This window comes from Scyliorhinus canicula, chromosome 5 (genome assembly GCF_902713615.1).
Source record: "Scyliorhinus canicula chromosome 5, sScyCan1.1, whole genome shotgun sequence".
Taxonomy (NCBI): Eukaryota; Metazoa; Chordata; class Chondrichthyes; order Carcharhiniformes; family Scyliorhinidae; genus Scyliorhinus; species Scyliorhinus canicula.
Genome location: NC_052150.1, coordinates 62,308,605 through 62,334,786, shown reverse-complemented (window position 1 = coordinate 62,334,786; position 26,182 = coordinate 62,308,605). Strand labels below are relative to the sequence as shown.

Sequence of the window (26,182 nt, the reverse complement as noted above, 5' to 3'; positions counted from 1 at the left end):
TGGGGGAGGTGCGGGACCAGCGCCTGCTTTGGCTTCTGGACGTGGGGTTGTTGGCTGATGAGGAGGTGTGTAGGAGGGTCCGGGGATGTATCGAGAGGTACCTCGAGGTCAATGATACTGGGGAGGTCCGGATGGGGATGGTGTGGGAGGCTCTGAAGGCAGTGATTAGGGGGGAGCTGATCTCCATCCGAGCCCATAGGGAGAGGGGGGAGAGGAGGGAGAGGGAGAGACTGGTGGGGGAGCTGTTGAGTGTAGATAGGAGGTATGCGGAGGCCCCGGAGGGGGGATTGCTGGGGGAGCGGCGTAGCCTGCAGGCCAAGTTTGATTTATTGACCACCAGAAAGGCGGAGACACAATGGAGGAAGGCGCAGGGAACGGTCTACGAGTATGGAGAGAAGGCGAGCAGGATGCTGGCGCATCAGCTTCGCAAGCGGGACGCGGCTAGGGAGATTGGTGGAGTGAAGGATAGGGGTGGGAATGTGGTGCGGCAGGGGGCAGAGGTCAATGGGGTCTTTAGGGACTTCTACAGGGAACTGTACCGGTCGGAGCCGCCGGTGGTGGGAGGGGGAATGGAGAGCTTTTTGGACAGGCTGCGATTTCCAAGGGTGCAGGAGGCGCAGGTGGAGGGACTGGGGGCGGCGATCGAGTTGGAGGAGCTGGTCAGAGTGATTGGCCACATGCAGTCGGGGAAGGCGCCGGGACCGGATGGGTTCCCGGTTTAATTTTATAAAAAATACGCGGACCTGTTGGGCCCCCTGTTGGTTCGGACATTTAACGGGGCATGGGAGGGGGGTGTTTTGCCCCCGACGATGTCACGGGCGCTGATTTCCCTGACCCTTGCAGTGTGGATCATATAGGCCAATTTCACTGCTGAATGTGGACTCCAAGTTGCTGGCGAAGATCGTGGCCACTAGAATAGAGGACTGTGTGCCGGGGGTGATACATGAAGATCAGACGGGTTTTGTGAAGGGGAGGCAGCTGAACACTAACGTGTGAAGGCTGCTAAATGTGATACTGATGCCGGCGGCAGAAGGAGAGGCGGAGATTGTGGTGGCATTGGATGCGGAGAAGGCCTTTGATAGGGTTGAGTGGGGGTACTTGTGGGAGGTGTTAGAGAGATTCGGGTTTGGGGTGGGGTTTATTAAATGGGTGAGGTTGCTGTACGAGGCCCCGATGGCGAGTGTAGCGACAAATGGGAGGAGGTCCGAGTACTTAAGGCTCCACCATGGGACGAGGCAGGGGTGCCCCCTGTCCCCCTTGCTTTTTGTGTTGGCAATTGAGCCTCTTGCCATGGCTCTCAGGGAGTCCGGGAGGTGGAGGGGTCTGGTGCGGGGTGGGGAGGAGCACCGAGTGTCACTGTATGCAGATGACTTGCTGTTGTATGTAGCAGATCCGGTGGGGGGAATGCCGGAGGTGATGGAGATTCTTGCTGGGTTTGGGAGTTTCTCGGGATATAAATTGAACCTGGGAAAGAGTGAACTGTTTGTTGTACACCCGGGAGATCAGGAGGAGGAGATTGGTAGGCTACCGCTAAAGAGGGCAGTCAGGAGTTTTAGGTACCTGGGGGTTCAGGTGGCTAGGAGTTGGGGGACTCTGCACAAGCTTAATTTTACTAGGTTGGTGGAGCAGATGGAGGAGGAGTTTAAAAGGTGGGACATGCTGCCGCTGTCGTTGGCGGGTAGAGTACAGTCCGTTAAAATGACGGTGCTCCCGAGGTTTTTGTTTCAGTGCCTCCCCATTTTCATTCCGAGGGCCTTTATTAGGAGGGTGAACAGCAGCATTCTGGGATTTGTTTGGGCGCACGGGACTCCGAGGGTGAGGAAGGTCTTTTTGGAGCGGGCCAGGGATAGAGTGGGGCTGGCGCTGCCCAAACTCTCTGGATACTATTGGGCGGCTAATGTCTCGATGGTACGCAAGTGGGTAATGGATGGGGAGGGGGCAGCATGGAAACGGCTGGTGATGGCGTCCTGTGAAGGCACAAGCCTGAAGGCACTGGTAACGGCGCCGTTGCCGCTCCCTCCTATGTGGTACACTACGAGTCCGGTGGTGGCGGCTGCCCTAAAATTTGGGGGCAGTGGAGGCGACACGGGGGAAGTGGGGGGCTCGGTGGAGGCCCCGCTGCGGGGGAACCACCGGTTTGTCCCAGGGAACATTGATGGCGGGTTCCTGGGGTGGCACAGGGTGGGCATTAGGAAGTTGGGGGACCTGTTCATTAACGGGAGGTTTGCGAGCCTGGGTGAACTGGAGGAGAAGTTTGAGCTCCCCCGGGGAATTTGTTCAGGTACCTTCAGGTTAAAGCGTTTGGTGGAGGGGTTCCCTTTGCTGCCCCCGCAGGGGGTAAGGGATGGGGTGCTTTCGGGGGTATGGGTCGGGGATGGGAAGTTATCTGACATCTACCAGGAGGTGGAGGAGGCGTCGGTAGAGGAGCTGAAGGCTAAGTGGGAAGTGGAGCTGGGGGAGCAGATTGAGGAGGGGACATGGGCGGACGCCCTGGAGAGGGTGAACACTTCATGTGTGAGGCTTAGCCTCATCCAGTTCAAGGTACTGCACACGGCTCATATGTCCGGGACGAGGATGAGCAAGTTTTTTGGGGGTGAGGTCAGGTGCATTAGGTGTTCGGGGAGCACAGCGAACCATGCCCATATGTTTTATGCATGCCCGGCACTGGGGGAATTCTGGCAGGGGGTGGCAAGGACGGTGTCGAGGGTGGTAGAGGCCAGGGTCAAGCTAGGCTGGGGACTCGCGATATTTGGGGTTGGGGTGGAGCTGGGAGTGCAGGAGGCAAAAGAGGCCGATGTTTTGGCCTTTGCGTCCCTAGTAGCCCGTCGGAGGATCTTGCTGCAGTGGAAAGATGCGAGACCTCCAAGCGTGGAGAACTGGATCAATGACATGGTGGGATTCATTAAGCTGGAGAGGGTCAAATTCGCCCTGAGGGGGTCGGTACAAGGGTTCTTTAGGAGGTGGCAGCCTTTCCTCGACTTTCTGGCTCAACGATAAGGACCTAGGTCAGCAGCAGCAGCAACTCGGGGGGGTATTGTTTAAGTTAATTTGCTTATTGTTAATTTATTTTGTTGTTTATTGGGTTTGGGGGAGGTGGGGGGGTTCGTTACATGCGTTGTTACGGGTGCTGGGGGGCGTTTATTGTTATTATTATTATTGTTCTGTTGCTGTATATTTTTCAAAAAATTCCAATAAAAATTATTTAAAAAAAAAAGTTTTTATGATCTCCGCATGCTTCCATTTATACTCCTATTTCCCCCCTGCTTAATCAATCACTCTGTCTTGCTTGGCTTAATTCTAAGCTGTTCCCAATCCTCAAGTCTGCTGTTATTTCTGGCCAATTTGTTTTCCTCTTCCTTGGATCTAATACTATCTTTAATTCCCTTGAGAGCCATGGTTTAGCCACCTTTCCCGTTTTGGTTTTGCGCCAGACAGGAATGAACAATTGTTACACTTCACCCATGAGCTCTTTGAATGTTTGCCATTGCCTATTCACTGTCATACCATTTAGTAACATTCCCCAATCCATCATAGCATCATACCATCGTAGTTTACTTTATTAAGATTCAGGACCCTAGTCTCAGAATCAACTACGTCACTCTCCATTTTGATAAAGAATTCTATCATATTATGTACACTCATCACCAAGGGGTCTTGCACAACTAGATTGCCAATTATTCCTTTCTCATTACCCCATCTCCAGTCTAGGATGGCCTGTTCACTAGTTGATTTTTTCGCGTATTGGTCCAGAAAATCGTCTGTACACGCTCCAGAATTCTTCCTCTGTGGTATTGTTAGCAAGTTGATTTGCCCAATCTATGTGCAGATTAAAGTTACCGTAATTACAGATGTTTCTTTATCATATGTCTCTAATTTCCTGCTTACTGCCACCACCAACATCACCACTGCAGTTCAGGGGTCTATATATATCCCTCACTAACATTTTTAGTTCCTTGGTTTTCTTGCTCTACCCTTACAGAATCCACGTCATAATACTTTTTATGATTGCTTTAATTTACTCTTTAACCAATTTCTCTGCAACTCCACCACTTTTTCTATTTTGTCTGTCCTTCCTAAATACTGAATATCCCTGGATGTTTAGTTCCTATCCCTGGTTACTCTGCAGCCATGTCTCCGTAATCCCGACTTTATCAAACTCATTTGCATCTATTTGAGTGAATTTTGTGAATGCTTTGCACGTTGAGGCGCCGAGCTTTAAAACTGTTTTTTTGAACGTTCATTATCCTGTTCCCATTAGTTTTCACAGTGGCCTTGTTTCATTCTGGCCCTTGCTTTCTCTTTCCCTTTTCTGTCTCTTGTTCTTATTCTTGTTTCCCTCTGCGTCCTGCAGTTCCCAGATAGAACAGCAGTTCCCTGCTAGCTACTAGGCAATCCACAAACCTAAAATCATTGATGCCCTTACTGTTGAAACACTTGATACTGAACTCCTAAAATCTTTAAACTGATGTCTAAGACATTGAGGCACTAACCTATAAAAATCTAAAACACTGATCTCTCAGACTCTAAAATAGTAAAATGATAACTAAAAACACTGGAAATTGTATCTAATAAAGCCAGAACGCATTGGAAACTATGATGAGGTGAATTTAAACAGTGAAAAAAAAACAAGCAATTTAATAAAACAAACTTAGCACTAATGGATTGTCCATAAATGCACTACCTCTGTGGCAGTGGCATAATTTTTGAATTTCTTTCTCAGCTTTCCATAGTCAGTTTGACCTCTGACTTTGTCCTCTTGTACTCTTTTCCCTCTGGCCTGCTCTCATTGACACTTGCACTCTTTTCCCCTTCATAGGTGCTTTCTCTGCTCTCACTGACTGTTGCCACATTTCTCCTCAGACTCACTCTCCATTCTTACTGACTTTTGCACAATTTCCTCTCAGCCATGCTTTCTTGCTTTCACGGACTCTCTAAGTGTCTCTCCTCAAGCTTGCTCCTTTCGTTTTTCCTAACACTTGAATTTCTTCTTCTCAGACCCACACTCTGCTCTGACTGACTTTCGCACTGTTTTTTCTCAGATGGGCTCTTTCACTCTCACTGACTCTCACGCTCTTTCCCCTTTCTCCACTCTCACTGACTGTCATGCTGTTCCTTTCAGACACTCGTGTACCACTCTTGCTGACTCCCACACTCTTCTTCAGACTCGTGCTCTCACTGAACTTTGCAGTGTTTCCTTCAGATTGCTCTCTCTGCTTTCATTGACTCTCTTTTATCTGTTGGTCCGTCTGGTTTAGCACAATGGGCTAAATTGCTGGCTTTGAAAGCAGACCAAGCAGGCCAGCACTACGGTTCGATTCCCGTACCAGCCTCCCCGGACAGGCGCCGGAATGTGGCGACTAGGGGCTTTTCACAGTAACTTCATTGAAGCCTACTAGTGACAATAAGCGATTTTCATTTCATTTTCATGTTGATTCCTCTTAAGCTTGTTCTCTTCCTTCTCTTTTTAAGTAATGTTTTGTATTACATAAGAGGGGTAATAATCTGAGCTAGTCTGCATCAGAAGAAAGTCTGCCGTAGATATTTGATTTTGTCATCAATGACAACATTTAGAATTTGTATCATGTCAGCATATTTTATATATCAAAGCAGAGTCAAATTTAGTTACCAATGACTTATGGCATATCGTAAATTTCTTCACATTTGTTCATTGTATATTCCAATGCAAGTACCTGAGAAATTGTGTATTATTGCCAAAATTAAAAATCAAATTAAGCTGTGCTGTTGAAGACTTGTGCTCCAGAACTAGCCCTGTCTCTAGTCAAGCTGTTCTTCTATATGTACAAAATTGGCATTTATCTTACAGTGTGGAAAATTGCCTGGGAAGGTTCTGTGCGCATAAGACAGGATAAATCCAACTCGACAATTTTCACTCCAGCAATCTCCTCTTAAACACCAGAAACATAATTGGAATTAATTGACAGCAGCACCATTGAACAGCATTTACAAATGACCTGATCGTTAATGCTCAGTTTCAGTTCTGTCCGGACTATTCAGTACCAAGAATCGTTATAGTCTTGGCCTAAAGATGAACAAAAGAACTGAATTCCAGTGATAAAATGAGAGTGACAAGCTGCCTTGACAACAAGGGAGCATTAGATCCGGTGTGGTACCAATGGACGCACGTAAAGTTTATGTCAGTACAAAACTGGGGTTAAGCTCTCCTCCGATTGAAGTCATACCTGGCACAAAGGAAGATGGACATGGTATGTAATAACTCTCACAGGACCCACGATGATACACTAATTGACTTCCCTGTGGAACTGGTGGAATATGAACCAGTGGGCAGAGGGCTGCCCAGCTGGGCTTGGTATTAGACTGTATAAAAGCCCGTCCAAAAGGGGACCAGCATCCTGGTAGTCCCAACTGGGACTTATTGTGTGTCTAAGCCGCTGTAGCGGCTGCTTCCTTTGTGCTTAAATAAATCACCTTTTTACTTATCTATTCGGGCCTCCTGGGTCTTCCGACTGGTGACGAGGTAAAAGCAGTGGTTATGATTCTGGACATCCCAGCGCCATCAAGATGTTGCCACGCAGCAATGTGTTCGATAGAGTTTGAAAATACCGCTCTTCAGAATGCTAGAGGCCTTCGGTGCAGGCCTGGAAGACTGGGCCCAATACACTGAGCGATGGTGATACTTTTGGGCTATTGGCATCAGTGGAGAGAATTGACAGAAGGTAATCCTTCTGACTGCCTGCGGCGAACTCCAATCTTCGACATAATTAAAAGCCTGATATACCCAGCAGTCCCGGATTCAAAGTCCATTGATGAGTTGGTATCCAATCGTTATGACCCAAAACCGTCCACGATTATACAACGATACAAATTTAATATTGCTGTGTGGAATCCGGGAGAGTCAATAAAGTATTTTCTGACATCACTCCCAAATGCTGGCTGAACATTGTGAGTTCAGTGCAACCCTCTCTGAGATGTTAAGGGGCCGTTTGGTTGCGCGGGATTAACAGTGTGACAACTCTGAGGAAGTTGTTGGCAGAACCAACACTCGACTTGAAAAGAGCCATCAAGCTGGCCCTGTCCCTTGAGAAGACTGAGAAGGGGGATCAGGAACTCCAGGGTTCCATTGACGACAGCGCCCATAACGTTGGACGACCTCCATATATGAATGCAGTGCCTCCCTCAGTGTAGAGCTCGCATGATCAAGTCTTCACCAAAGCAGTAACCAACTGCGCAAGTTCACATCCGGACTCAATGGTTAAGGGCCATCACAGATCAGTGCGACACCTCCGTGGAGGGCGACAGGGTGTACCAGTGATATTGCCAGGCCTGCGCTCGCAGACTACGCAGACAATAAGATTGACTCGAGCCAGGGCCTTACACGTGGCCCAGTCTGAGGAGAATTACCTTATGCAGCTGAATTGCATCACATCCCCTAAAATGGCACCAATTCGTATTAGACTTCAAGTCAACGAGCACCCCCTGGTAATGGAGACCAACTCTCCATAATCGATCAGCAGACATTCTGCTTGCTTTGCACGGGAATCCTGCCTTTGAGCTTGCGCGTTACCAAGGCCAGGTTGATGACATATGCTGTGGAACCGCTGAACATTATAGGAACCACTGTGGCCCCAGTAACCCACAGGCAGCAGACAGTCAGACTGCTGCTAATCGTGGTACAGGGGCTGAGGCCCAATCTGTTTGAGCATGATTAGCGCAGTTCATCTGCACTGGTAGAAAATCATCCGGATGGGCACTGGCAGCCTCTATGAACTCTGAGGGAAATATCTAGAGGTTTTCCAGGAGAGTTTAGGTAAAATAAAAAGGGCAAGGACGAGGGGTTACTTCGACCTGGATGCCCGACGCAAATACTTCAGAGCACGACCGGTCCACTATGGCTTAGTCGTGAAAATAGGAATTAAGTTACGGCGTCTAGAGAGCTTGGGCATCATATGCCCAGTCCGATTTTCAGAGTGGGCTACATCAGTGGTCCTGGTGTTGAAAATGGATACTTCAGTTCACCTCTACGGCGATCATAAAATGACCGTGAACAGGGTCTCCCGTCTGGACCAATATCTCATGCCACGTGTTGAGGATCTGTATGCAAAGGTAGCAGGGGCCACTCATTCACAAAACTGGTATAAGCCAGGCATACCTCCAATTACAGCTCGTCACAGCATCTCGAAAGTACATGACCACAGAGGCCGCCTGAGCCTGAAGTTCCAACTCCAAGTGGGAAGGTAGAGTCAAAGCAGGACCTTCAAAAGAAACACCACAACTCCGAGTGCTTGGGAGAAGCTTTAAGCTGAGAGACAGCTGAGACGTATGTCTGAAAACCCCCACCAGTAACATCCTGGAGATCACCATTGATCAGAAATTCAACTGGACCAAGCTGGTTCCTAATAAAACAGGCCAGAAGCTTTCAATGTTCTATGGCCATGACTTGCCCTCTGCTACCTGCAAAATACAAATCAGGATTGTGATAGAGTGAAAGTGATACAGTTCAAAGCACATTGACAGCTTTGACAAAGAGTCATCTTGATCGAAACATTAGATCCCTTCTCTCTCCACAGATGCTGTCAAACCTGCTGAGATTGTCGAATATTTTCTGTTTTTGTTTATTGGATACATCTTTATCTTATGAGCAATTTCAATATCTGTATGCACTAGCTATCTCCACAGCTTGCTTCCTGTTTACTGTGTTGGGGTCAGGGACGAAAGATTAGCTGTGCCCATTCTGTTGGTCTCATCCTTGTCTCTATGAACCCTCCCAGCCCTTTAACCTTACCCCTTGAGTTTAGCATTCGTCTGACTCTGGCCTCTTGTGTATCTTCCCTTTTCCCCTCATTGCATGCCTTCAGCTGCCTAGGTCCAGTGCTCTGGAATTTATTTTCTAATTCTCTAAATCATTTCCTCCTTTAACATGCTCCTTACAATTTAACTTGTTAACGTTTTATTATCCCTCTTTCAAGTAAATGTTTTTCAATATTTCATACTCTGTAGCACACACCTACAGTTCATCACGTCCTCTGTGTGTGTTAACTCTTTCAGATTTATTTATCACATTTGAACTTAAGTTGGTGTAGTCAGATGTGTTACTGATTAATGGATATTAATGTGGTAAAATTGTTGCCTGTCACAGATATTCTTAATGAGTTATTACAAAGGGAAAACCGGGTATTACATTTTTGGACCATGAGAAAGAAGAGATTGGACCAGTGTCAGCAATATGTGGTCTTTGAGAGGAGTGCTAAACAAGTAAGTACTGTACTTAGTTTGTCGCTTTGTAGCTAGCTACTTCATAGATTGCCATCTTGAATTCATAATATTCGAAAATATTTTTTCACTATTAGTTAAATGAACCATTTATGAAGCAAAAGGGAAGCTGGTTACAAACTGGTTTTCCCTTTATACATTCTATCAGTCCTCCAGTACTTTTTAAAAAATTGACTTTCCAACATTTCTAAATTTTCATTTTTATTTGAAATTCCTGAAGTTAGTTGGATGGAATCGCAATGAGGAGTGTATTTCTCATTTCTTCTTTCATACTCATGCTGTTTTATATTTCTGACTTAACAACAAATATAATTTTTACGGGTATAGCACAGGCTCAATGAAGGTATTGCCACAAACAAGTTGAAATGCTCAGTTGTTCAAACTGCCATGACATGTTCCATTGTGGAGAAGACCGAGATGTGCCAGCAATAAAATATTTTACCTGAAAATAAAATGGGAAATAATGAGTCAACAAATATACTTTCTATTTCACATGGTTAGATTGCTTTTATATTATGCAGAATTTGTTAAATTGATATCAAAATATTCATGTCAGGCAGGTAATATGGAAAATATGCTACTTGGAGGGAAATTTAATTCTCTGTAACTTTTAACTTCAATGACTTGTTCTGGTTATTCTAGTAAACTAATCCTAACTCTGAAAATATACCTCTCAGTGAGCAATATGGACTAGACTCAGTAAAACAGCAAAATAATGTTTGAAATGTAAAGTGCACAATCCAGATGTGATTTGCACCAACCTCTGGCATTTGCATTTAGATTAATTTTGAACTGCTAACTTCTATATTCTTGGCTTAATTGTTTCATGTTCATTGCTTGAAGATTCTGTCAGAAAATAATGTACAAGTTAGAATTTTGTAACTCCTAAAGACCTGTAACACTTTCTCGCCTAGTAAATGCGATAGATCCGGCAGTTTTTTTTCTCTTCTGATACAATCTAAAATCTCTTGGAGAAACAGGTTAATAACAGATATTTGTGATCAATTACATACGTAAGGAAACATTTCTGGTAATTTGAGACATTCTTTGTTACCCAAGAAACTTAAACCAATGGAGTGCCACCATTTTAGAATTATAAGCTTAATGGACCGACTCATTAATAGAAAGAAATAAAAACATATTTGAAGCAGAAATTGGTGAAACACAGTCTGGATTTCGACCTGGAGTAGAAACAAGAAACGGAATATTTAACCTAAGAATAATCTTGAACAAATATCTAGAAATAAAAAAGAACATTTGCACATGCTTCATAGACTAAAAAAAAGTGATTGTGTTTAGCACCAAAAAGCAATAGATGTGTTGCTGAGATGTGACATTGACAGTAAAGATGTGAGATTCATCCAGACTCTATTGGGATGAAATAGCGAGCATCAAACTAGAAGTTGGAGAATAAGATGTAATCAAGTGAAGAGAGGCATACGGCGAGGCAGATATTTAATCTGGACGTAGAACAAATATTCGGGGAATTCTATGTACTCCAGGGGTAAAAATTGGAGGCAAGGGCATAAACATATAGTACGCCAACAACACAGTGCTATTTGCAGAATCAAAATATCATGGATCAAATAAAATTTAGAATATGGATTGATATGAACAGCAAAACAACTAAAACAATGATACTTAGAAGGAATGCATCAGGAGAAACTAGAGTGAAAATTGAAGTGGATGGTGCAACGCTGGAATATGTAGTTATGCTAAACTCAAAATACTGCAGATGCTGGCAATCTGAACTAAAACCAGAAAATTCTGGAAAATCTCAGAAGATCTAGCGACACTTGTGGAGAGTGAAAGAGAGCTCGAAATTAAGTCCAATATGACTTGTTTGAAGGTGGATAGGTTTGTCTGTTGAGGACAAATTATAACAGAAGATAGTAGATGAATGCCAAAGCAGAGGAAGGGTAGAGATAGCCATAAATAATTTTGTGAAAATGAGGTGTGTGTCAAAAGCACTCAAGCTTGTAACAAGGAAAAACTCATAACTTGTGTATCTACTTCTCTATATACCTCAGAAACCTGGACAATAAGTAAAGATTTGATTTTTGACTGAAAAAATTCAAGACGGTTGATTCAAAAAGTTGCAACTACTTTTAATATACTCCAAATTGTTCGTATTGTTCATTCTAACAAATTACATGCTTCATTCAGTATTTCAAAATGTAATGTGATAATTCTATGTATGTGTTTAGAAATAGAAGGATGCATGTCTGAGGGGCCTGCACTGGAGGCGGAATACTTAGCCTCCAGTACTTTACATCCAACAGTTTTAAAAAGTGTTATTGGACATTGGTTCTCATATTATTGTGATGTAAATCTACTTGCTAAATGGTCCTGCTCGTGACACCCTATGCTTCAATTATTCGCAGGCTCTGGAGTGGATCCATGATACTGGGGAGTTTTATCTGTCCACACACACATCCACAGGCTCCAGCATTCCACACACTCAAGAGCTTTTAAAAGAACATGAAGAGTTCCAAATTACTGCAAAGGTAAGCAAGAATTCTAAAAAGTGACACCCAAAAAGGAATGTCAGCATTTTAGCCTTTAGATCAGAACTGAAAAGTTGAGATCTCTTCTGGAGAGCAGCAGAAAGAGGGGTCGAACAAGACCTAATTAGATGACAGATGTCACAGAACATTTATATAGACAAAGTCAGAGATGCCAGACAAAGCTTGGAATGCGAGGATTTGAGGGTAATCAAATCAGATCTGTAATGATTTGATTACCCGCAAATGCTCGCATTCCAAGCATTGTCTGGCATCTCTGACTTTGTCTGTGTAAATGTTTCTGGAACATACCTCTGCATTCACCTGAGGAAGGAGCTGCGCTCCGAAAGCTCATGTTTGAAACAAACCTGTTGGACTTTAACCTGGTGTTGTAAGACTTCTTACTGAAAGAATGATGTACATTCAATCCACATATGGAGCAAAGCCTGGAATTCTACTATGCCATAAATGGTTTGAAGAGTATTTTTAGCAATGTTGCCAATTTCTGCTGAGCCCAAAATAGTGTAAGAAGTAGAATAGAACCATAGCCCCTAACAGAGGGTAAGATCATAGCATGAGTTTTGACATTTAATATATTAACGTTAAAAATATATTGAAACTCATAGAGGAGTTGCCACATAAAGTGCAGATGTTAAATGTTGAAAAATGACTTCCATTTTAAAAATTAGACTTTGAGTGCCTGAATTTCATTTCAATAATTCTAGGATTTTGAGCAGTCAGAAGCCAAGATAATGGAAAGTTTCAAGGGCATTTATGTCTCATTGCATTTTTGTGTGGATGTAGTATCACAGATTTAATGATATTTAAGGAAATAACATCATACCTTGGGCAGAATTCTCCCTTTCCCCCAACTGCGTGTTTCTCGGCGGCATGCTGTGCGTTGGCGGCTGAATTCTCTCTTCTTGTCAGTGGGCATTCCCATTGAAGTCACCCCACACCGTCGGAAAACGCACCGGTGGAGGTGTGCTGGCAGCGGGATAAGAGAATCCCAACAGCCGAAGAATACCGGTCCTTATTTACTTCTGCTTTTTTGTTGCTCAATTCTGCTCTCACTGTGCTTTATGCGCAAGATTATACTTGTTAAGTGGCATACAACTTGCTCCCATCTTGGCATTGTTTTTTTCAATGACCTTGTATAAAAATAATATCTTTGCGCAGCTTATGATATCAATGACATATGGTACTCTTACAAAGGGTGACCTGATATTCATGCTCGAGTTCTCATGGCTGTAGTTTATGGGTATCTAGAATAGCAAGGGTTAATGTGGGACTGGGATTCAGTACTGCCCACGATGTGATGTAAAGAGACACATGATCTGAGACTAGAGTTAGTTGTGTGGACTGAACAGAGACCGGTGCAGAAGCAAGCCTGGAGTCAGTTCGTAGCTTGGACTATACCCTGTATATATGAACATAGGCGTGTTTGATCAATAAACACTTGATGTTCAACCATACAACACGCCCAACCTCTCTGAGTCTTACTGAACATATAACAACGTTGTTTGTCGAAGCCAGCATCTTAAATTTGGTCTGTCCTGCTTTACAGCAAACCAAAGATCGGGTGAAACTGTTGATACAACTGGCTGATGGCTTTTGTGACAAAGGGCATTCCCATGCAGTGGAAATCAAAAATTGGGTCACAGCAGTAGATAAGCGTTATCGGGATTTCTCCCTTCGTATGGAAAAGTATCGTATAGCGTTAGAAAAAGCACTTGGAATCTCGGACTCCAAAGGGGTAAGCTAACATGGCAGCTCGGTATATTATGTTCTTTTACTACCACCATCTTACTCGCATGAATAGAGATTTCCTTGAACTGTTTTCTGCGCTTTCCAATGTAGAGCAAAGACTTACAATTGGACATCATCCCAGCAAGTGCTCCTGGTTCAGAGGTGAAACTCCGTGATGCCGCACATGAGCTTAACGAAGAAAGGCGTAAATCAGCTCGCAGGAAAGAGTATGTTTTTACGTCCTTCGAGTTGTAATGGATTTTTTCTAGTTCTGATTTAAGAGAATTAATTATATTGGGCGGGATTCTTCCGTACCCGGCGGGCAGGGAGTCCCGGTGAACCACTCCGGTGTCAGCCCGCCCCAAAGGTGCGGAATCCTCCTCGCCTTCAGGTGCTAGGCCGGCGCCGGAGTGGTTTGCGCCCCGCCGGCTGGCGTGGAAGGCCTTTAGCGCAACACCAGCCGGGGCCAAAGGGACTCCGCAGGCCAGCGAGAGTCTGCGAATGCGCAGGGCGGGGGTCGCCTATGCTGACGTCATCCTCGTGCATGTGCAGGGCGGGGGTCACCTATGCTGACGTCATCCTCGTGCATGTGCAGGGCGGGGGTCGCCTATGCTGACGTCATCCCCGTGCATGCGCAGGGCGGGGGTCACCTATGCGTCAGCCATTGCGGAGGCTGACACGGCCGACGCATAGTAAAAGAGTGCCCCCACGGCACAGGCCCACCCGCCGATTGGTGGGCCCCGATTGCAGGACAGGTCACCGTGGGGGCACACCCCGGGGCCAGATCGCCCCGCACCCCCTCCAGGACTCCGAAGCCCGCCCACGCCGCCAGGTCCCGCCGGTAAGGGACCTAATCTGATCCACCCCGGCGGGACCAGCAAAAAACCAGCAGGACTTCGGCCCATCGTGGGCCGGAGACGTCGGGCAGCCCTGGGGCCCATTGAGTCGCTCCGATCCCCGCCATTCTCCGGGCAGGTGGCGCAACTCACGCAGTGGGGGTTTGGGCAGGGGGTCGGAGAATCCCGCCCATAGAGTTGTTAGACAGAACTTGCTCCTTTTACATTTTCACCAATCTATAGTCATGTGTGTAGCCATATGATTGTTTGAAAACGCTGTAAATTAACTTTTTTATAAAATGGGAAGGATATTCCATGAGGAAGAAATGATAGTTTGGGCACAATTGCTAACAAATTTATTATCTTGTCTTTTATGCTTGAAATTATGTATAATTTGTGAAATAATGAAACTGTAATACTGTTAAATACCCAAACACAGGTTTGGTTTCTCTTGAGTCTTCTAAGTTCTCTAGTTTCTCTAAGGTGGGTAGATCGAAATTGATTTTGGTTGCTTTTGAACAGCTCAATAACGTAAATAATTATAAATTCTGACACAGCATTCTATTGCCTTGTTCTCAGATTTATTATGGCTGAACTGATCCAAACTGAAAAAGCTTATGTACGAGATCTTCGTGAGTGTTTGGAAGTAAGTTTCTCTCATTAAATATGATTGGATAGACTTATGTTGCAGAAATTCTTTACCGGTTATTAATTGATTGGTACATTGAATGATTTTTAAAAATAGGGTCAATATTAAAAATTGGTTTGATAAAAATGTGAGATTTGTGTATATTATCCCCATTTTTCATTTTGCGAGAAACAGTTAAATCTAAAATACTGCACACACACATGCACTATTTCTCAAAATTTCTATACAATATGCTTTTAGCTGTGGGTTTTTTTAAGAAATATTTTTATTCTCCTTTTTCACATTTTCTCCCGAATTTACACCCACCAACAATAAATAATAATCAGCAACAGATACGTCAATCCCCATAACAATAACAACGATCCCATCCTCCCACCAACCCCCAAACATCAGCCTGTTTATGTTTACATAAACAAATGACAAAAGGAATCAGGGATTACCCATAGTCATCCTTAATATACAGAGCCCCCCTCCCCCCAACCCTTCCACCTACCCCCCTCCCAACTAATGTCGATGTTATCCAGTTCTTGAAAGTGCACAATGAGTAATGCCCATGACTTGTAGAACTCCTCCAAGCTTCCCCTCAGTTCAAACTTAACTTTCTCAAGGGTCAAGTATTCCAACAGGTCACGGTGGAGAGGCTGCTCTCCATCCCAGCAGGATCCACCTTCGGGCGATCAACGAGGCGAAGGCTACGATATCTGCCTCCGCACACGTTTCCAACCCTGGATGGTTCGACACCCCGAATATGGCCTCCCGGTGACCCGGGTCTGTATACAACCTTCAGCTGTATCTGCCCCAACCTCGCACATGAGGTGGAGGCATTTACTCTCCGGGGCACCTCACACCAGAACCCCTCCTCCATATCCTCTCCTAACTCTTCCTCCCACTTTGCTTTGATCCCTTCCAGTGGTGCATTATCCTCTTCCAAAATAGCTCCGTACACCGCTGACACTGCCCCCTTCTCCAGTCCCCTTGTCGTCAGCACCTGCTCCAGCAATGTGGAGGCCGGCTCCTCCGGGAAGCTCTGTATCTCTGGTGCTTTCAGTCCTGACCCACTGCACAAACTCCCTTCCATTCTGACCCACTGGGAATCAACCCCTCTGACCCAGCTCCGCACCTTCTCCACATTCGCTGCCCAGTAGTAGTACATCAGGTTCGGGAGACTCAAACCCCCATTGTAGCAGCACCTTTCCCACTCTGGCCACCTTCCCTCCCCACATAAACGAGGTAATCCTTCCCTCAATCTCCCTGAAAAAAGCCTTTGGCAGGAAAATCGGTAGGCATTGAAAAATAAACAGACATTGCGGAAACACATTCATTTTAATCGCCTGCACCCGACCCGCCAGTGACAGAGAGAGACCATCCCACCTTGCCAGATCGGCTTTCACTCTCCCCACCAAACTAGTGATGTTGTACCTGCGAAGCCTCCCCTACTCCCGGGAAACCTGCACCCCCAGATACCTAAAGTGAGTCCCTGCTCTAGGGAATGGAAGCCCCCACACCCCTGCCCCCACCCGAGACACCACAAAATACTCACTCTTGTCCAGGTTCAGCTTGTACCCCGAGAACGACCCAAATACTCGCAGTAGCTCCAATATTCCCCCTATCGACCCACTCGGTTCCGACACATACAGCAGCAAGTCTTTGGCAGGGGGAACATAGGACATCACTGCCTCGTCCCACAGTGGAGAGAAAAGTGTCTCGAGCTGATATTGTTTGTGCGGACACTCGCTATCAGCTCCTTATATAATAGCTTTACCCAGCTCACAAATCTTGGTCCAATCCCAAACCGCTCCAGAACTGCCATTCTATCCGGTCAAACGCCTTCTCGGCATCCAATGCCACAACCACCTCTGTTTGCTTCCCTTCCGCCGGTGCCATAACAACGTTCAAGACCCTCCTAATGTTCGAAAACAACTGCCTCCCTTTCACGAACCCTGTCTGATCAACACCTATCACCTGCGGGAGGCACTCCTCCAGCCTACCCGCCAGTACCTTTGCCAATACTTTTGCGTCCACATTCAGAAGTGATATGGGCCTATACGACGCACACTCTGTCAGATCCTTATCTTTTTTAGCAACAGTGAAATTGATGCCTGCCCCAAGGTTTGTGGCAGCACCCCTTTCCCTATCACCTCTTCAAACATCCCCACCATCAGTGGTGCCAACTTATCCTTGAATTTTTTATAATATTCCACCGGAAACCCATCCGGCCCTGCCACCTTCGCCGACTGCATCCTCCCAATCGCATCCTTTATCTCCTGCTCCACTATCGCTCCTTCTCATGTAGCCCTGTTCCCCTCCCCGAGCCTCAGGTACTCCAACCCATCTAGAAATTCCTGCATCTCACGGTCTCCCCCGGGTGGCTCTGACCTGTACAACGTCTCATAAAACTCCTCAAAAACCTTGTTAATCAGCTCCGGCGCCACCACCAACTTTCCTGCCCCATCCCTCACCTGAAGAATTTCACTTGCCGCTGCCTCTCTCCGGAGCTGACCTGCTAACATACTTTATCTCCATGTTCATAAACTGCACCACTTGCTCGTATCAGTTGGCACACCGCCTTCCTGGTGGACAGTCGGTCGAAGCTTGCCTGTAGTTCCTTCCTCTTTTCCAGCTTCGCTGGGTCCCCATCTTCTGCAGAACTCCTATCTACCTCCAACATCTCATCTATTACCCTCTGCCGCTCCAACCTCTCTTTGTCCACCCTGGCCTTAAATCATCAGCTCCGCCAACTTCTTAGCGAAGTATTGTGTTGGCCTTGGGCCCTCTGTTCCTTCGGGCAAGCCCACAATTCTCAAATTGTGCCGCCTTGAACGGTTCTCCAAGTCTTCGAGCTTTGCTCGGAGTCCTCTGTTGACCTCCACCACCCACTGCAGCTCATCCCTCATCGAGCTGACCTGGCCGCTGTGTCGTGACACGGCCTCCTCCACTTCCTTCATCTTCTCGACCTGCTCTCTCACCTCGGCTGATGCCTTTGCCACCGCCACCCTCACCGGGGCGATTGCTTCCTCCACCAATGACTTCAATGCGACAACTGTCTCCTTCCTCAAGGCCTCCATGTGCCTCGCGAACTTCTTTTCCAGCTCCACGCCATCACCTCCGTCACCTTCTCCACCGTAAGTAGTGCAGCCCCGCCTTGCGGTTCGGCTTCCGCCATACTGTCAGCATTTAGCGGCGTTTCCTCCTTCGACGCTGCTCTTCGCATCCTTTAGCGGCTTATTGTTTTTTCTTTCTTTTCTCTTCTATCCCCTTCCACCCTCCTGTCCTTCATCAATTTGAATTATTCTTTTTTTTTTGGAAAGAAAACAATTTTTCTTCCTTCACACAAAAGGGAAAAACGGGAGAGAAAAAAAACTTTCACCAAACTTCTTTAAACCTTCTTTGTTTCTCCTCTACATTCCCCCAGAGCTCCTCTGGAAACGGACTTCAGCATTCTTTCTTCATCGTAGGTGGGAGCCATCCGATGTGGGACACCCCACCTACATCGTGCCCTGGTCTCGGGCCTGCCGCCTCGGCCTCCTTGTAGCTCCGCCCTCGCTGCTTTGAATCCACGCAGTGCTGGGCTCAGCGCCTCAGCCCCCGCCACCCGATACCCGCGCAGGGTTCTTCGCCAGTTTTTAAACCAGTCCCGCTAGCTGCCCATGACGGCCCCAAAGGCCGACGATAGTCAGGGGGGGTGAGTGAAGACCCGGGGAAATCCCCGAATTCGCCGCAAATCGTGGCCACCGGTGGGAGTTCCTCGTACTGCGGCCGCCCTGCTCGCCCACGCCACCGGAAGTCAGCTATGGTTACTGTAATTTTCTGGAAGAATTTTTTTCTTGACATTTGTCCATTTTACTGTGAATAATCCAGGCTGTCTGGCTGGCCAGAACCAGAAATTCCTGCATTTGGCTAAAAAAAGATCTTGCTTAGAAACTTATAACTATTGCTAAAGTGTGAATTATTGGAATTGACATGCTTTAAACCTGAACAGATTTAGCTATGAGATTACTAAAGAGTAATCCTCCGTCCTTTAATCGGAAAGATGATATTTTTGCAAGATAATTTTCTTTCACCCATTTCAGAGAGGGAGAGAGAGCATTTTCATTAGAAGCTGCTAAAATTCTTAGTTGTAAAATAGTTAAGAATGTTTCATTCTTATAAAGACATGATTGCTAACAATTAATGTGTTCAGTGCACAGTCCTCCAAATTATTTTTTTCTTTCCAAACCAGACATATCTCTGGGAAATGACGAGCGGTGTGGATGAAATTCCACCTGGGATTGTAAATAAAGAACATATAATATTTGGCAACATGCAGGAAATCTATGAGTTCCATAATAAGTAAGTAAGCCTACTATATGACTTAACAGTTTAGTGCATAGCTTACATTTGCAAATGTTATCAACATATTTCAGCATTAACCAGAAGCAATCTGTTTTTCAAAATGTTTCTTTTGCTGGGGGTGAAAATCAGAAGAAACTTATGTTTTTGTGTTGTCACTCAATTCAAGAATAGTAAATCCTCACTTCAAAGGCCACAAAAGTGCTTTGTCAAACACTGACAAATGTTGTAATACAATATATAATACTGTTGCATGCCACATGAAATGGTAAAAGGTCATGTAGATGCCATATCACTGAGTCACCTGATAGCAATCGTGCTGTGAAAATCCAAGGCCAGGTGGAATAATTTCTCAATATGCTAACACACTCAGCAACATAGAAGACTTTCAAAACTATTCTGAACCTTATGCCAGTTGAGTTGTTTGGAAACATTCTGTACTTGAAAATAAATTTGTAGTCTCAAGGGTATTATCGCCAAACTGATAAGGATCTTGTTCATCGAGCCACTTGGGGTCTCTTCTCATAGATATAATCAGTTGAATCTTATTGCAGGGCCTTGGGACCACTAACATCCAGACCATATGAGGGCCCCAAGCCCACACATGCTGGCAGTGAGACCAGCAGTGAAATCTTCAGGGAGACAACCTCCTAATTGGCAGCTTCCATGCTCAGCATCCTACTAATGAAAGTAGCTGACTCTTCAAGGCTACAAGCCCAATCGTAAGGCTGGCAGCCCCAAAATAACCTCAACATGTTGTTTTCGCTAGCATCCAGAGAAGATAACGGTTAAAGGATCCTGAAGCCATCCCGAGATCCCCCCTGGAATCAAACACAGTCACAATTGCTGCCTTTCAACACTGCAGCTTTGCCACCCCCAATAAGCTGGCAATCTCCACATGCAGCAATCGGATGGAGCGGCTGCTCCATTGGTAGGAAGGTTTTTGCGATGCAGCAAAATTGCCCAGAATGGAGGCTTTACCCACCCTAATTGGCTGCTTTCCTTTGTGTAGCAGGCAGCCAATCCTTTTCGCAACCAACCTCAGGCAAGTTCCCAAAGTGGCAGCCATGCGTGGGGGACAATCCTGACGTGGCTGCTCCATATTTTCCCAGACTGCCAGTCCCCTTTTTAAAAATAAATTTAGAGGATCCAATTATTTTTTCCAATTACGGGGCAATTTAGCACGGTCAATCTGTCTATCCTGCACATCTTTGGGTTGTGGGAGTGAACCCCACACAGACATGAGGAGAATATGCAAACTCCACACGGACAGTGCCCCAGGTCCGGGATTCGAACCCGGGTCCTCAGCGCCGTAGGCAGCAATGCTAACCACTGTGTCACCGTGCTGCCCTCGGACTGTCATCCCTAACCTTGTGTCCACAGGGCTGAGAAAATACAGCCCAATGACTTCTAACATCCAGCAAGTTGAAGGCATGATATATTGTAATCCAATATTTACCCATCATCTATAATATTGGGTTAATTAAAAATAATGAATTAGAAGGAACTTTCCATCTATGATTGTAAACACCTTCAACATTCTCCTGGACTAAAGCGTAATTGAAATACCACCTATTATATAATGGTGGTGCAAAATGCATGTTTTCAAATTATAATCAACAACTTGTCTTCAACATTTAAAGCACATAACAGGGATGGAAATTAATACTGAGCAGTGAGCAGTAATCGGAGAAGTAATTCATCACAGAGTCAAAGGGGATAGGTTTGTGCATGTTTTTGAATGTGGGAAAATAGCTAGTTTAAGGTGAGAGTTCCAGAATGTATTGCCAAGTTGTCTGAAAATTCTGCAATAAAAGTAAAAGAGAGACAAATACTAGGAAATCGGAGTTGGAAATGCAGAAGAAACCATTTATGGGGCTAAAGGAAGTTCCAGAGACAGAATGTGGTGAGGCACTGGAAGGATTTGTAAATGAGAAATTTGAATTAATTGAATATTCTGAATACTAATGGAGCCTGGTAACAGCAAATGATAAAGGGGAGAGTGCCGGAAATGCAGAAATGAAGCAAATTGACTAACAAGAAGATTTTTCTGTTTTCTCAAAATGACATGAGTGTGTTTGCATTTAATTGAACTATCTCCAGCATTACTCAGTTAACTACTTTCAAGGAAGATTCCTGAATGTTCCCACATTTCCAGTTTTATCAGGACACATCTGAGGTTTTCCCAAAGTGAATGCTTCAACAGTTTTTTTCTGTAGCTGCTGCTAAATGAAATGAGCATACATATCCTATTTCCCATGATATCATTGATTGGGATAGGATTACCTGTTTTGTGTATAAGCTTGCAGCGACATGGTTAGTTTACAATGCAACAAACTAGACAAGGAGAATGAATCGTACAGTAAAGAATGTGGGCAGAGATAGATTATATAGATAAATAAAAGTGAACTAGTCTAACTTTAGAATAAACATTTTTTAAGAAAAACTGCATTATAAATTGAGGATTTTATTTTGAAACCTTTATCACATTATCCAACTCCTTTGCATGTCATCTGTAAAATTACTGACAAGATAGCTTCATCATATTTATCTCAATGCGGGCCACCCTGGTTTGAAGCGAAGCCATAATTAAAACTATACTTTTCAATTGTTTGACTTTGCATATTTCAAAATATCTTTGCAGTTTATTTCTCAAAGAGCTGGAGAAGTATGAACAGCTGCCAGAAGATGTGGGGCATTGTTTTGTCACCTGGGTAAGTTACTTGTTGCTTTCAGGAGACCTTTGGCACCCAGCGAATTAGAAGAATTATGGCAACAGTTGGTGCAGCATATCACTTCAAATTATTAAAACTATACTAAACTATTTATTACTTTAAACTATTTGTTTTTGAAGTGCAAGCATATTCAAGTCCACCACTTAAAACCAAAATTTGATGGTCAGTATATTAAAAATTGAATTTTCATCAAGCCATGATTCAGATTCTATGTTGCAGTTGAAAATTGGTTTTCCAAAAGTTCTCAATTAACGCGTCCTTGTACCCAAAATCCTCCTCTATTGCCTGAATAAGTTAAGATACCCTGTGAAGTTCCCTGAATGATTAATTGGTTACGGCGGATGTAACTGAACTTTCCACGCGCCCTAGTTAGCTGAGCTTTGGTCAGTCGTAAGGGTGAAAGAAATAGCCTATGCGCTGTGGTCTCAGGAAGGGAAAATTCAGCCAGGGTTCGCACTCCTAATCGCAAGGTAACAACCTCCAGTTTGCAGATAAGGACATCAGATGAAGACAGGATTGTGCTTAGCTGTCATACCTCACAGTCAGCTTGTCTTGCCACCCTGTGAAGTCTTTTCCATTAACATTTCTGCTTAGACAGCAAAAATTAATTATTTTTCATTATCAACTGAATAAAGGTGTATACTGTATCCTTACTATCATCAAAAATTTGTATTTTATGTTGTCGAAAATATTTTCTTTGGGCCAATAGAAATGTGATCAAAGTTAATTGGGATTTATAGATTTTTTTTAAAAATGGTTACATCGTATTTCTTGAGATCAGCATATCGAACCTATTATGATCGCCTAATTTAAATATAAATGTGAACTCTCTTAACGTTTTCAACTTCTTAAAAAAAAAAACGAATTACAAGTACATTTGTGTGAATGCACAAACCATGGTAAATAAATATGTCGACATGGGGAAATTTCTTCATTCAGACAGTTGTGAATCTTTGAATTCTTTATCCTGGAGGACTGTGGATGTTCAGTTCTTGAAATATTCCAGGCTGGAGTTGATGGATTTTTGGTCTCTAAATGAACCAATAAATCAATTGGGAAAGTGGAGTTGAGATTCAAGATCAGCTATGATCTTATTGAAGACTGAACATGCTCATAAGCATAAGGGCCTACTCCTGTGCCTATTTCTGCTGTTTCTAGATTTTATTTGATCACGAGCTGAGCATTTGTCCCACATATTCTCTCCATCATTTAGACTGCTTACTTCGGCCGCCGAAACCTGACACCTCTCGACCTCAGCTCATCTGTTGCTGAAACCTCTGGCCATGCCTTTGTTACTGCTAGAATTTAATATTCCAATGCTCCCTTGGCTGACTTCCCACCTCAGACCCATACAAAACTTATCCAAAACACTGCTGCCCATATCCTAACACCCAGCAAGTTCCGATCACCCATTATCCTGTGCTGACTGACCCATATTTACTCCTGTCCAGCAAGTCTTAATTGTAAAATTCTCATTCTCTTTATAGACTTGCCCGTCCCTTTCAATTTAAACGTCCCAGCTCTCTTACCTTCAGATCACTGCTTTTTCAATTCTGACCTCTCCCACATCCTTGATTGTCTTCTCTACACCATTGGTAGCCATGCCTTCAGCTGCCTAAAGCTCTGGAATTCCCTTGCTGAACATCTCAGTCTCTCAATCCATTATGTTGCTTCCTAAAACTTATCTTTTTGACCAGTATTTTGCCACCTATCATAATGTTGCCTCATTTTGCCAAACATCCTATTTTGCTTGATAATTGATCCTATGAAGTGTCTTCGGATATTTTACTATGTTAAAGCTGCTAAATAAATTAAAATTGCTGTACCAGGATCACACAAACAAAACATTGAGGTGTGCTAAGTGAGCTGTTTACCACTGCATGTCATAGCCAACATTGTTTGCTCCAATACACTACTAAGTTTGTTTTTAACTAAAAAATTGTGGGAAATACTCATTTCCTCCAGTTCTCCCCTAACACACTTGGTTCCATTTTTTTTTAATGTCCTGTCAAGGATGTTTAGTTTGGTACTGTACCGTAGATGTTGACGTATAAGTCAACCGTTGAAGCTTAATTAGATTCCTCCAAAAACGTGTGTTGATTTATACACCAACTATAAAAGTGAAGTACGAGTGTGGGCAGTCCCCATCCTTTTGTTTTACCATATGGGGTTTGCTCTATGTGAGCCTGTCAACTTGCACATCATTATTGCACACACAGCTCATATTATCTGCTTGATTCCTTGCACCCGAGTACTAAGGTGCCAGTAATTAAATATCTCATGAGATGATAAATGGACAGTAAGAAGTCTTACAACACCAGGTTAAAGTCCAGCAGGTTTATTTCAAACACTAGCTTTCGGAGCACTGCTCCTTCCTCAGGTGAGGAATGAGTGAAGGAGCAGTGCTCCGAAAGCTCGTGTTTGAAACAAACCTTTTGGACTTTAACCTGGTGTTGTAAGACTTCTTACTGTGCTCACCCCAGTCTAACGCCGACATCTCCGCATCATGAAAAATGGCGGCAGACTACGAATGCAAATATAGCATGTTGTAACTAGAAGCTGAGCGGGCAGTAGCTTTAACCTGAGTGTATGCAAACACATGACTTTTGGGGCTAGTAGTATTGAGTCTAATGACATGCTGGGCTGACTTGTACGCACCATCTATGGTGATTTACAACAGAATAACTTGTATTTAAATGGTGTGTTTCACATCCTCAGGATGCACTAAAACATTTCACAGCTGAAATGGCAATGTAATAATGACAGGATAATCTTTTTTAATAACTGTGGCTGAGGGGTATATATTAGCCATGAGAGAACTCCCCTTCTGTTCTTCACCTGAGTGGGCCAAACAAACCTTTGGCATCTCATCCAAGAGCACCTCCAACAGTGCAACAATCGCTCAACAGAATGTCAGTCTAGATTATGCTCTGATGCCTCCAACCCTCAATCTTCTGGCTCAGAGGCAAGAGTGTTACCAGTGACTCACGGCTGGCATCTACTGTCTTATGCTGTGATGTTTATGTGGGAATAAAAGGGGGTGGTGTGTGTTAGTTGCTGACATTAGCTGCTTACATATCTTCTGCAAAGCAAACTTGCCAAAAATACAAGGCAGTGCAAGTTGTTTTTGAAAAAAATCTGTATTTGCTCTTCTGTCTCCCTATCCAAACAAATTAATCTCCTATGTAAAAATGACCAGTGTGTAGGTGTACATATCATAACTCTGTCCCTCGATTCTTATCTCACCATTAAGTCGTATTTAAAAATCATTACTTTTTTCATCAAAATGCTAAGCTTGTCTCTGCATTTTGTTGTCTCAAGGCAGTTAGCAACAAATAATTTTTGTTAAGTTTTCTTCTTCTCACATAAACAAATTCTCCAGATGTTGCCATTCCTTCATAGTTTGACTAATGAAGTAGTGAGAATGTGGTTTGTGACTTTGTTGTTTTTGTTTTCTCCTAAACAGGCTGATAAGTTCCAGATGTACGTAACATACTGCAGGAACAAGCCAGACTCCACCCAACTCATACTGGAGCATGCAGGAGCATATTTCGATGTCAGTATATAGGCTTGGTGCTTTTTAACATTTCCTTAACCCTTTGCTTAGGATGATCATTCTTGACAAAAATATTGTAACTTCCTTTCAGCAAAATTTCAACGCTGAGAGACAGATTTGTGTTAGGCATATGTATTGAGGGTTACAGAACCAAGTTGGGTAGGTGGAGCTAAGATGTAGATCAATTGTGATCTCATTGCATGGAGGATGATAACAGGCTCTGTGCTGAGAACCTACTGGCGTTAGTACTTTCTAGACAGGAAGCAACCTCCTCTCTGGTTTACTAATGCTGCTTACAGGTAAACATTCTTTTTTCCTCTTTTGGAGAAAAACTTGCTTCTAGTTAGTTATCACTTTCTCAAAGTGGCTTCATTTAGATTGGAAACTCGGTACCACAAGGTAGGGAAGGAAGGCTCACAGAAATTGGGAAATTAATCTTTTATCCATGCATTTCAATATGGCCTATACACAATTTCCTTACCACCCTTAAGAAAATTATAGACTAATATAAGTCTGCACGTCCTCCCCGTGTGTGTGTGGGTTTCCTCCGGGTGCTCCGGTTTCCTCCCACAGTC

At 44.3% G+C, this 26,182-nt stretch overlaps 1 protein-coding gene across 8 annotated transcripts in view; it reads left to right on the top strand.

Annotated features, from left to right (window-relative positions):
- Positions 1–26,182, top strand: part of LOC119966020 (triple functional domain protein) — a 684,537-nt gene that overhangs the window by 401,307 nt on the left and 257,048 nt on the right. For all 8 annotated transcript variants that reach the window (XM_038797164.1, XM_038797162.1, XM_038797163.1 and 5 more), the window contains 8 exons: positions 9,116–9,231; positions 11,634–11,756; positions 13,321–13,509; positions 13,614–13,729; positions 14,918–14,984; positions 19,207–19,316; positions 21,961–22,030; positions 25,518–25,607. In XM_038797164.1, coding sequence (XP_038653092.1) covers positions 9,116–9,231; positions 11,634–11,756; positions 13,321–13,509; positions 13,614–13,729; positions 14,918–14,984; positions 19,207–19,316; positions 21,961–22,030; positions 25,518–25,607 — 881 coding nt within the window. The remainder of the gene's footprint in view (positions 1–9,115; positions 9,232–11,633; positions 11,757–13,320; positions 13,510–13,613; positions 13,730–14,917; positions 14,985–19,206; positions 19,317–21,960; positions 22,031–25,517; positions 25,608–26,182) is intronic.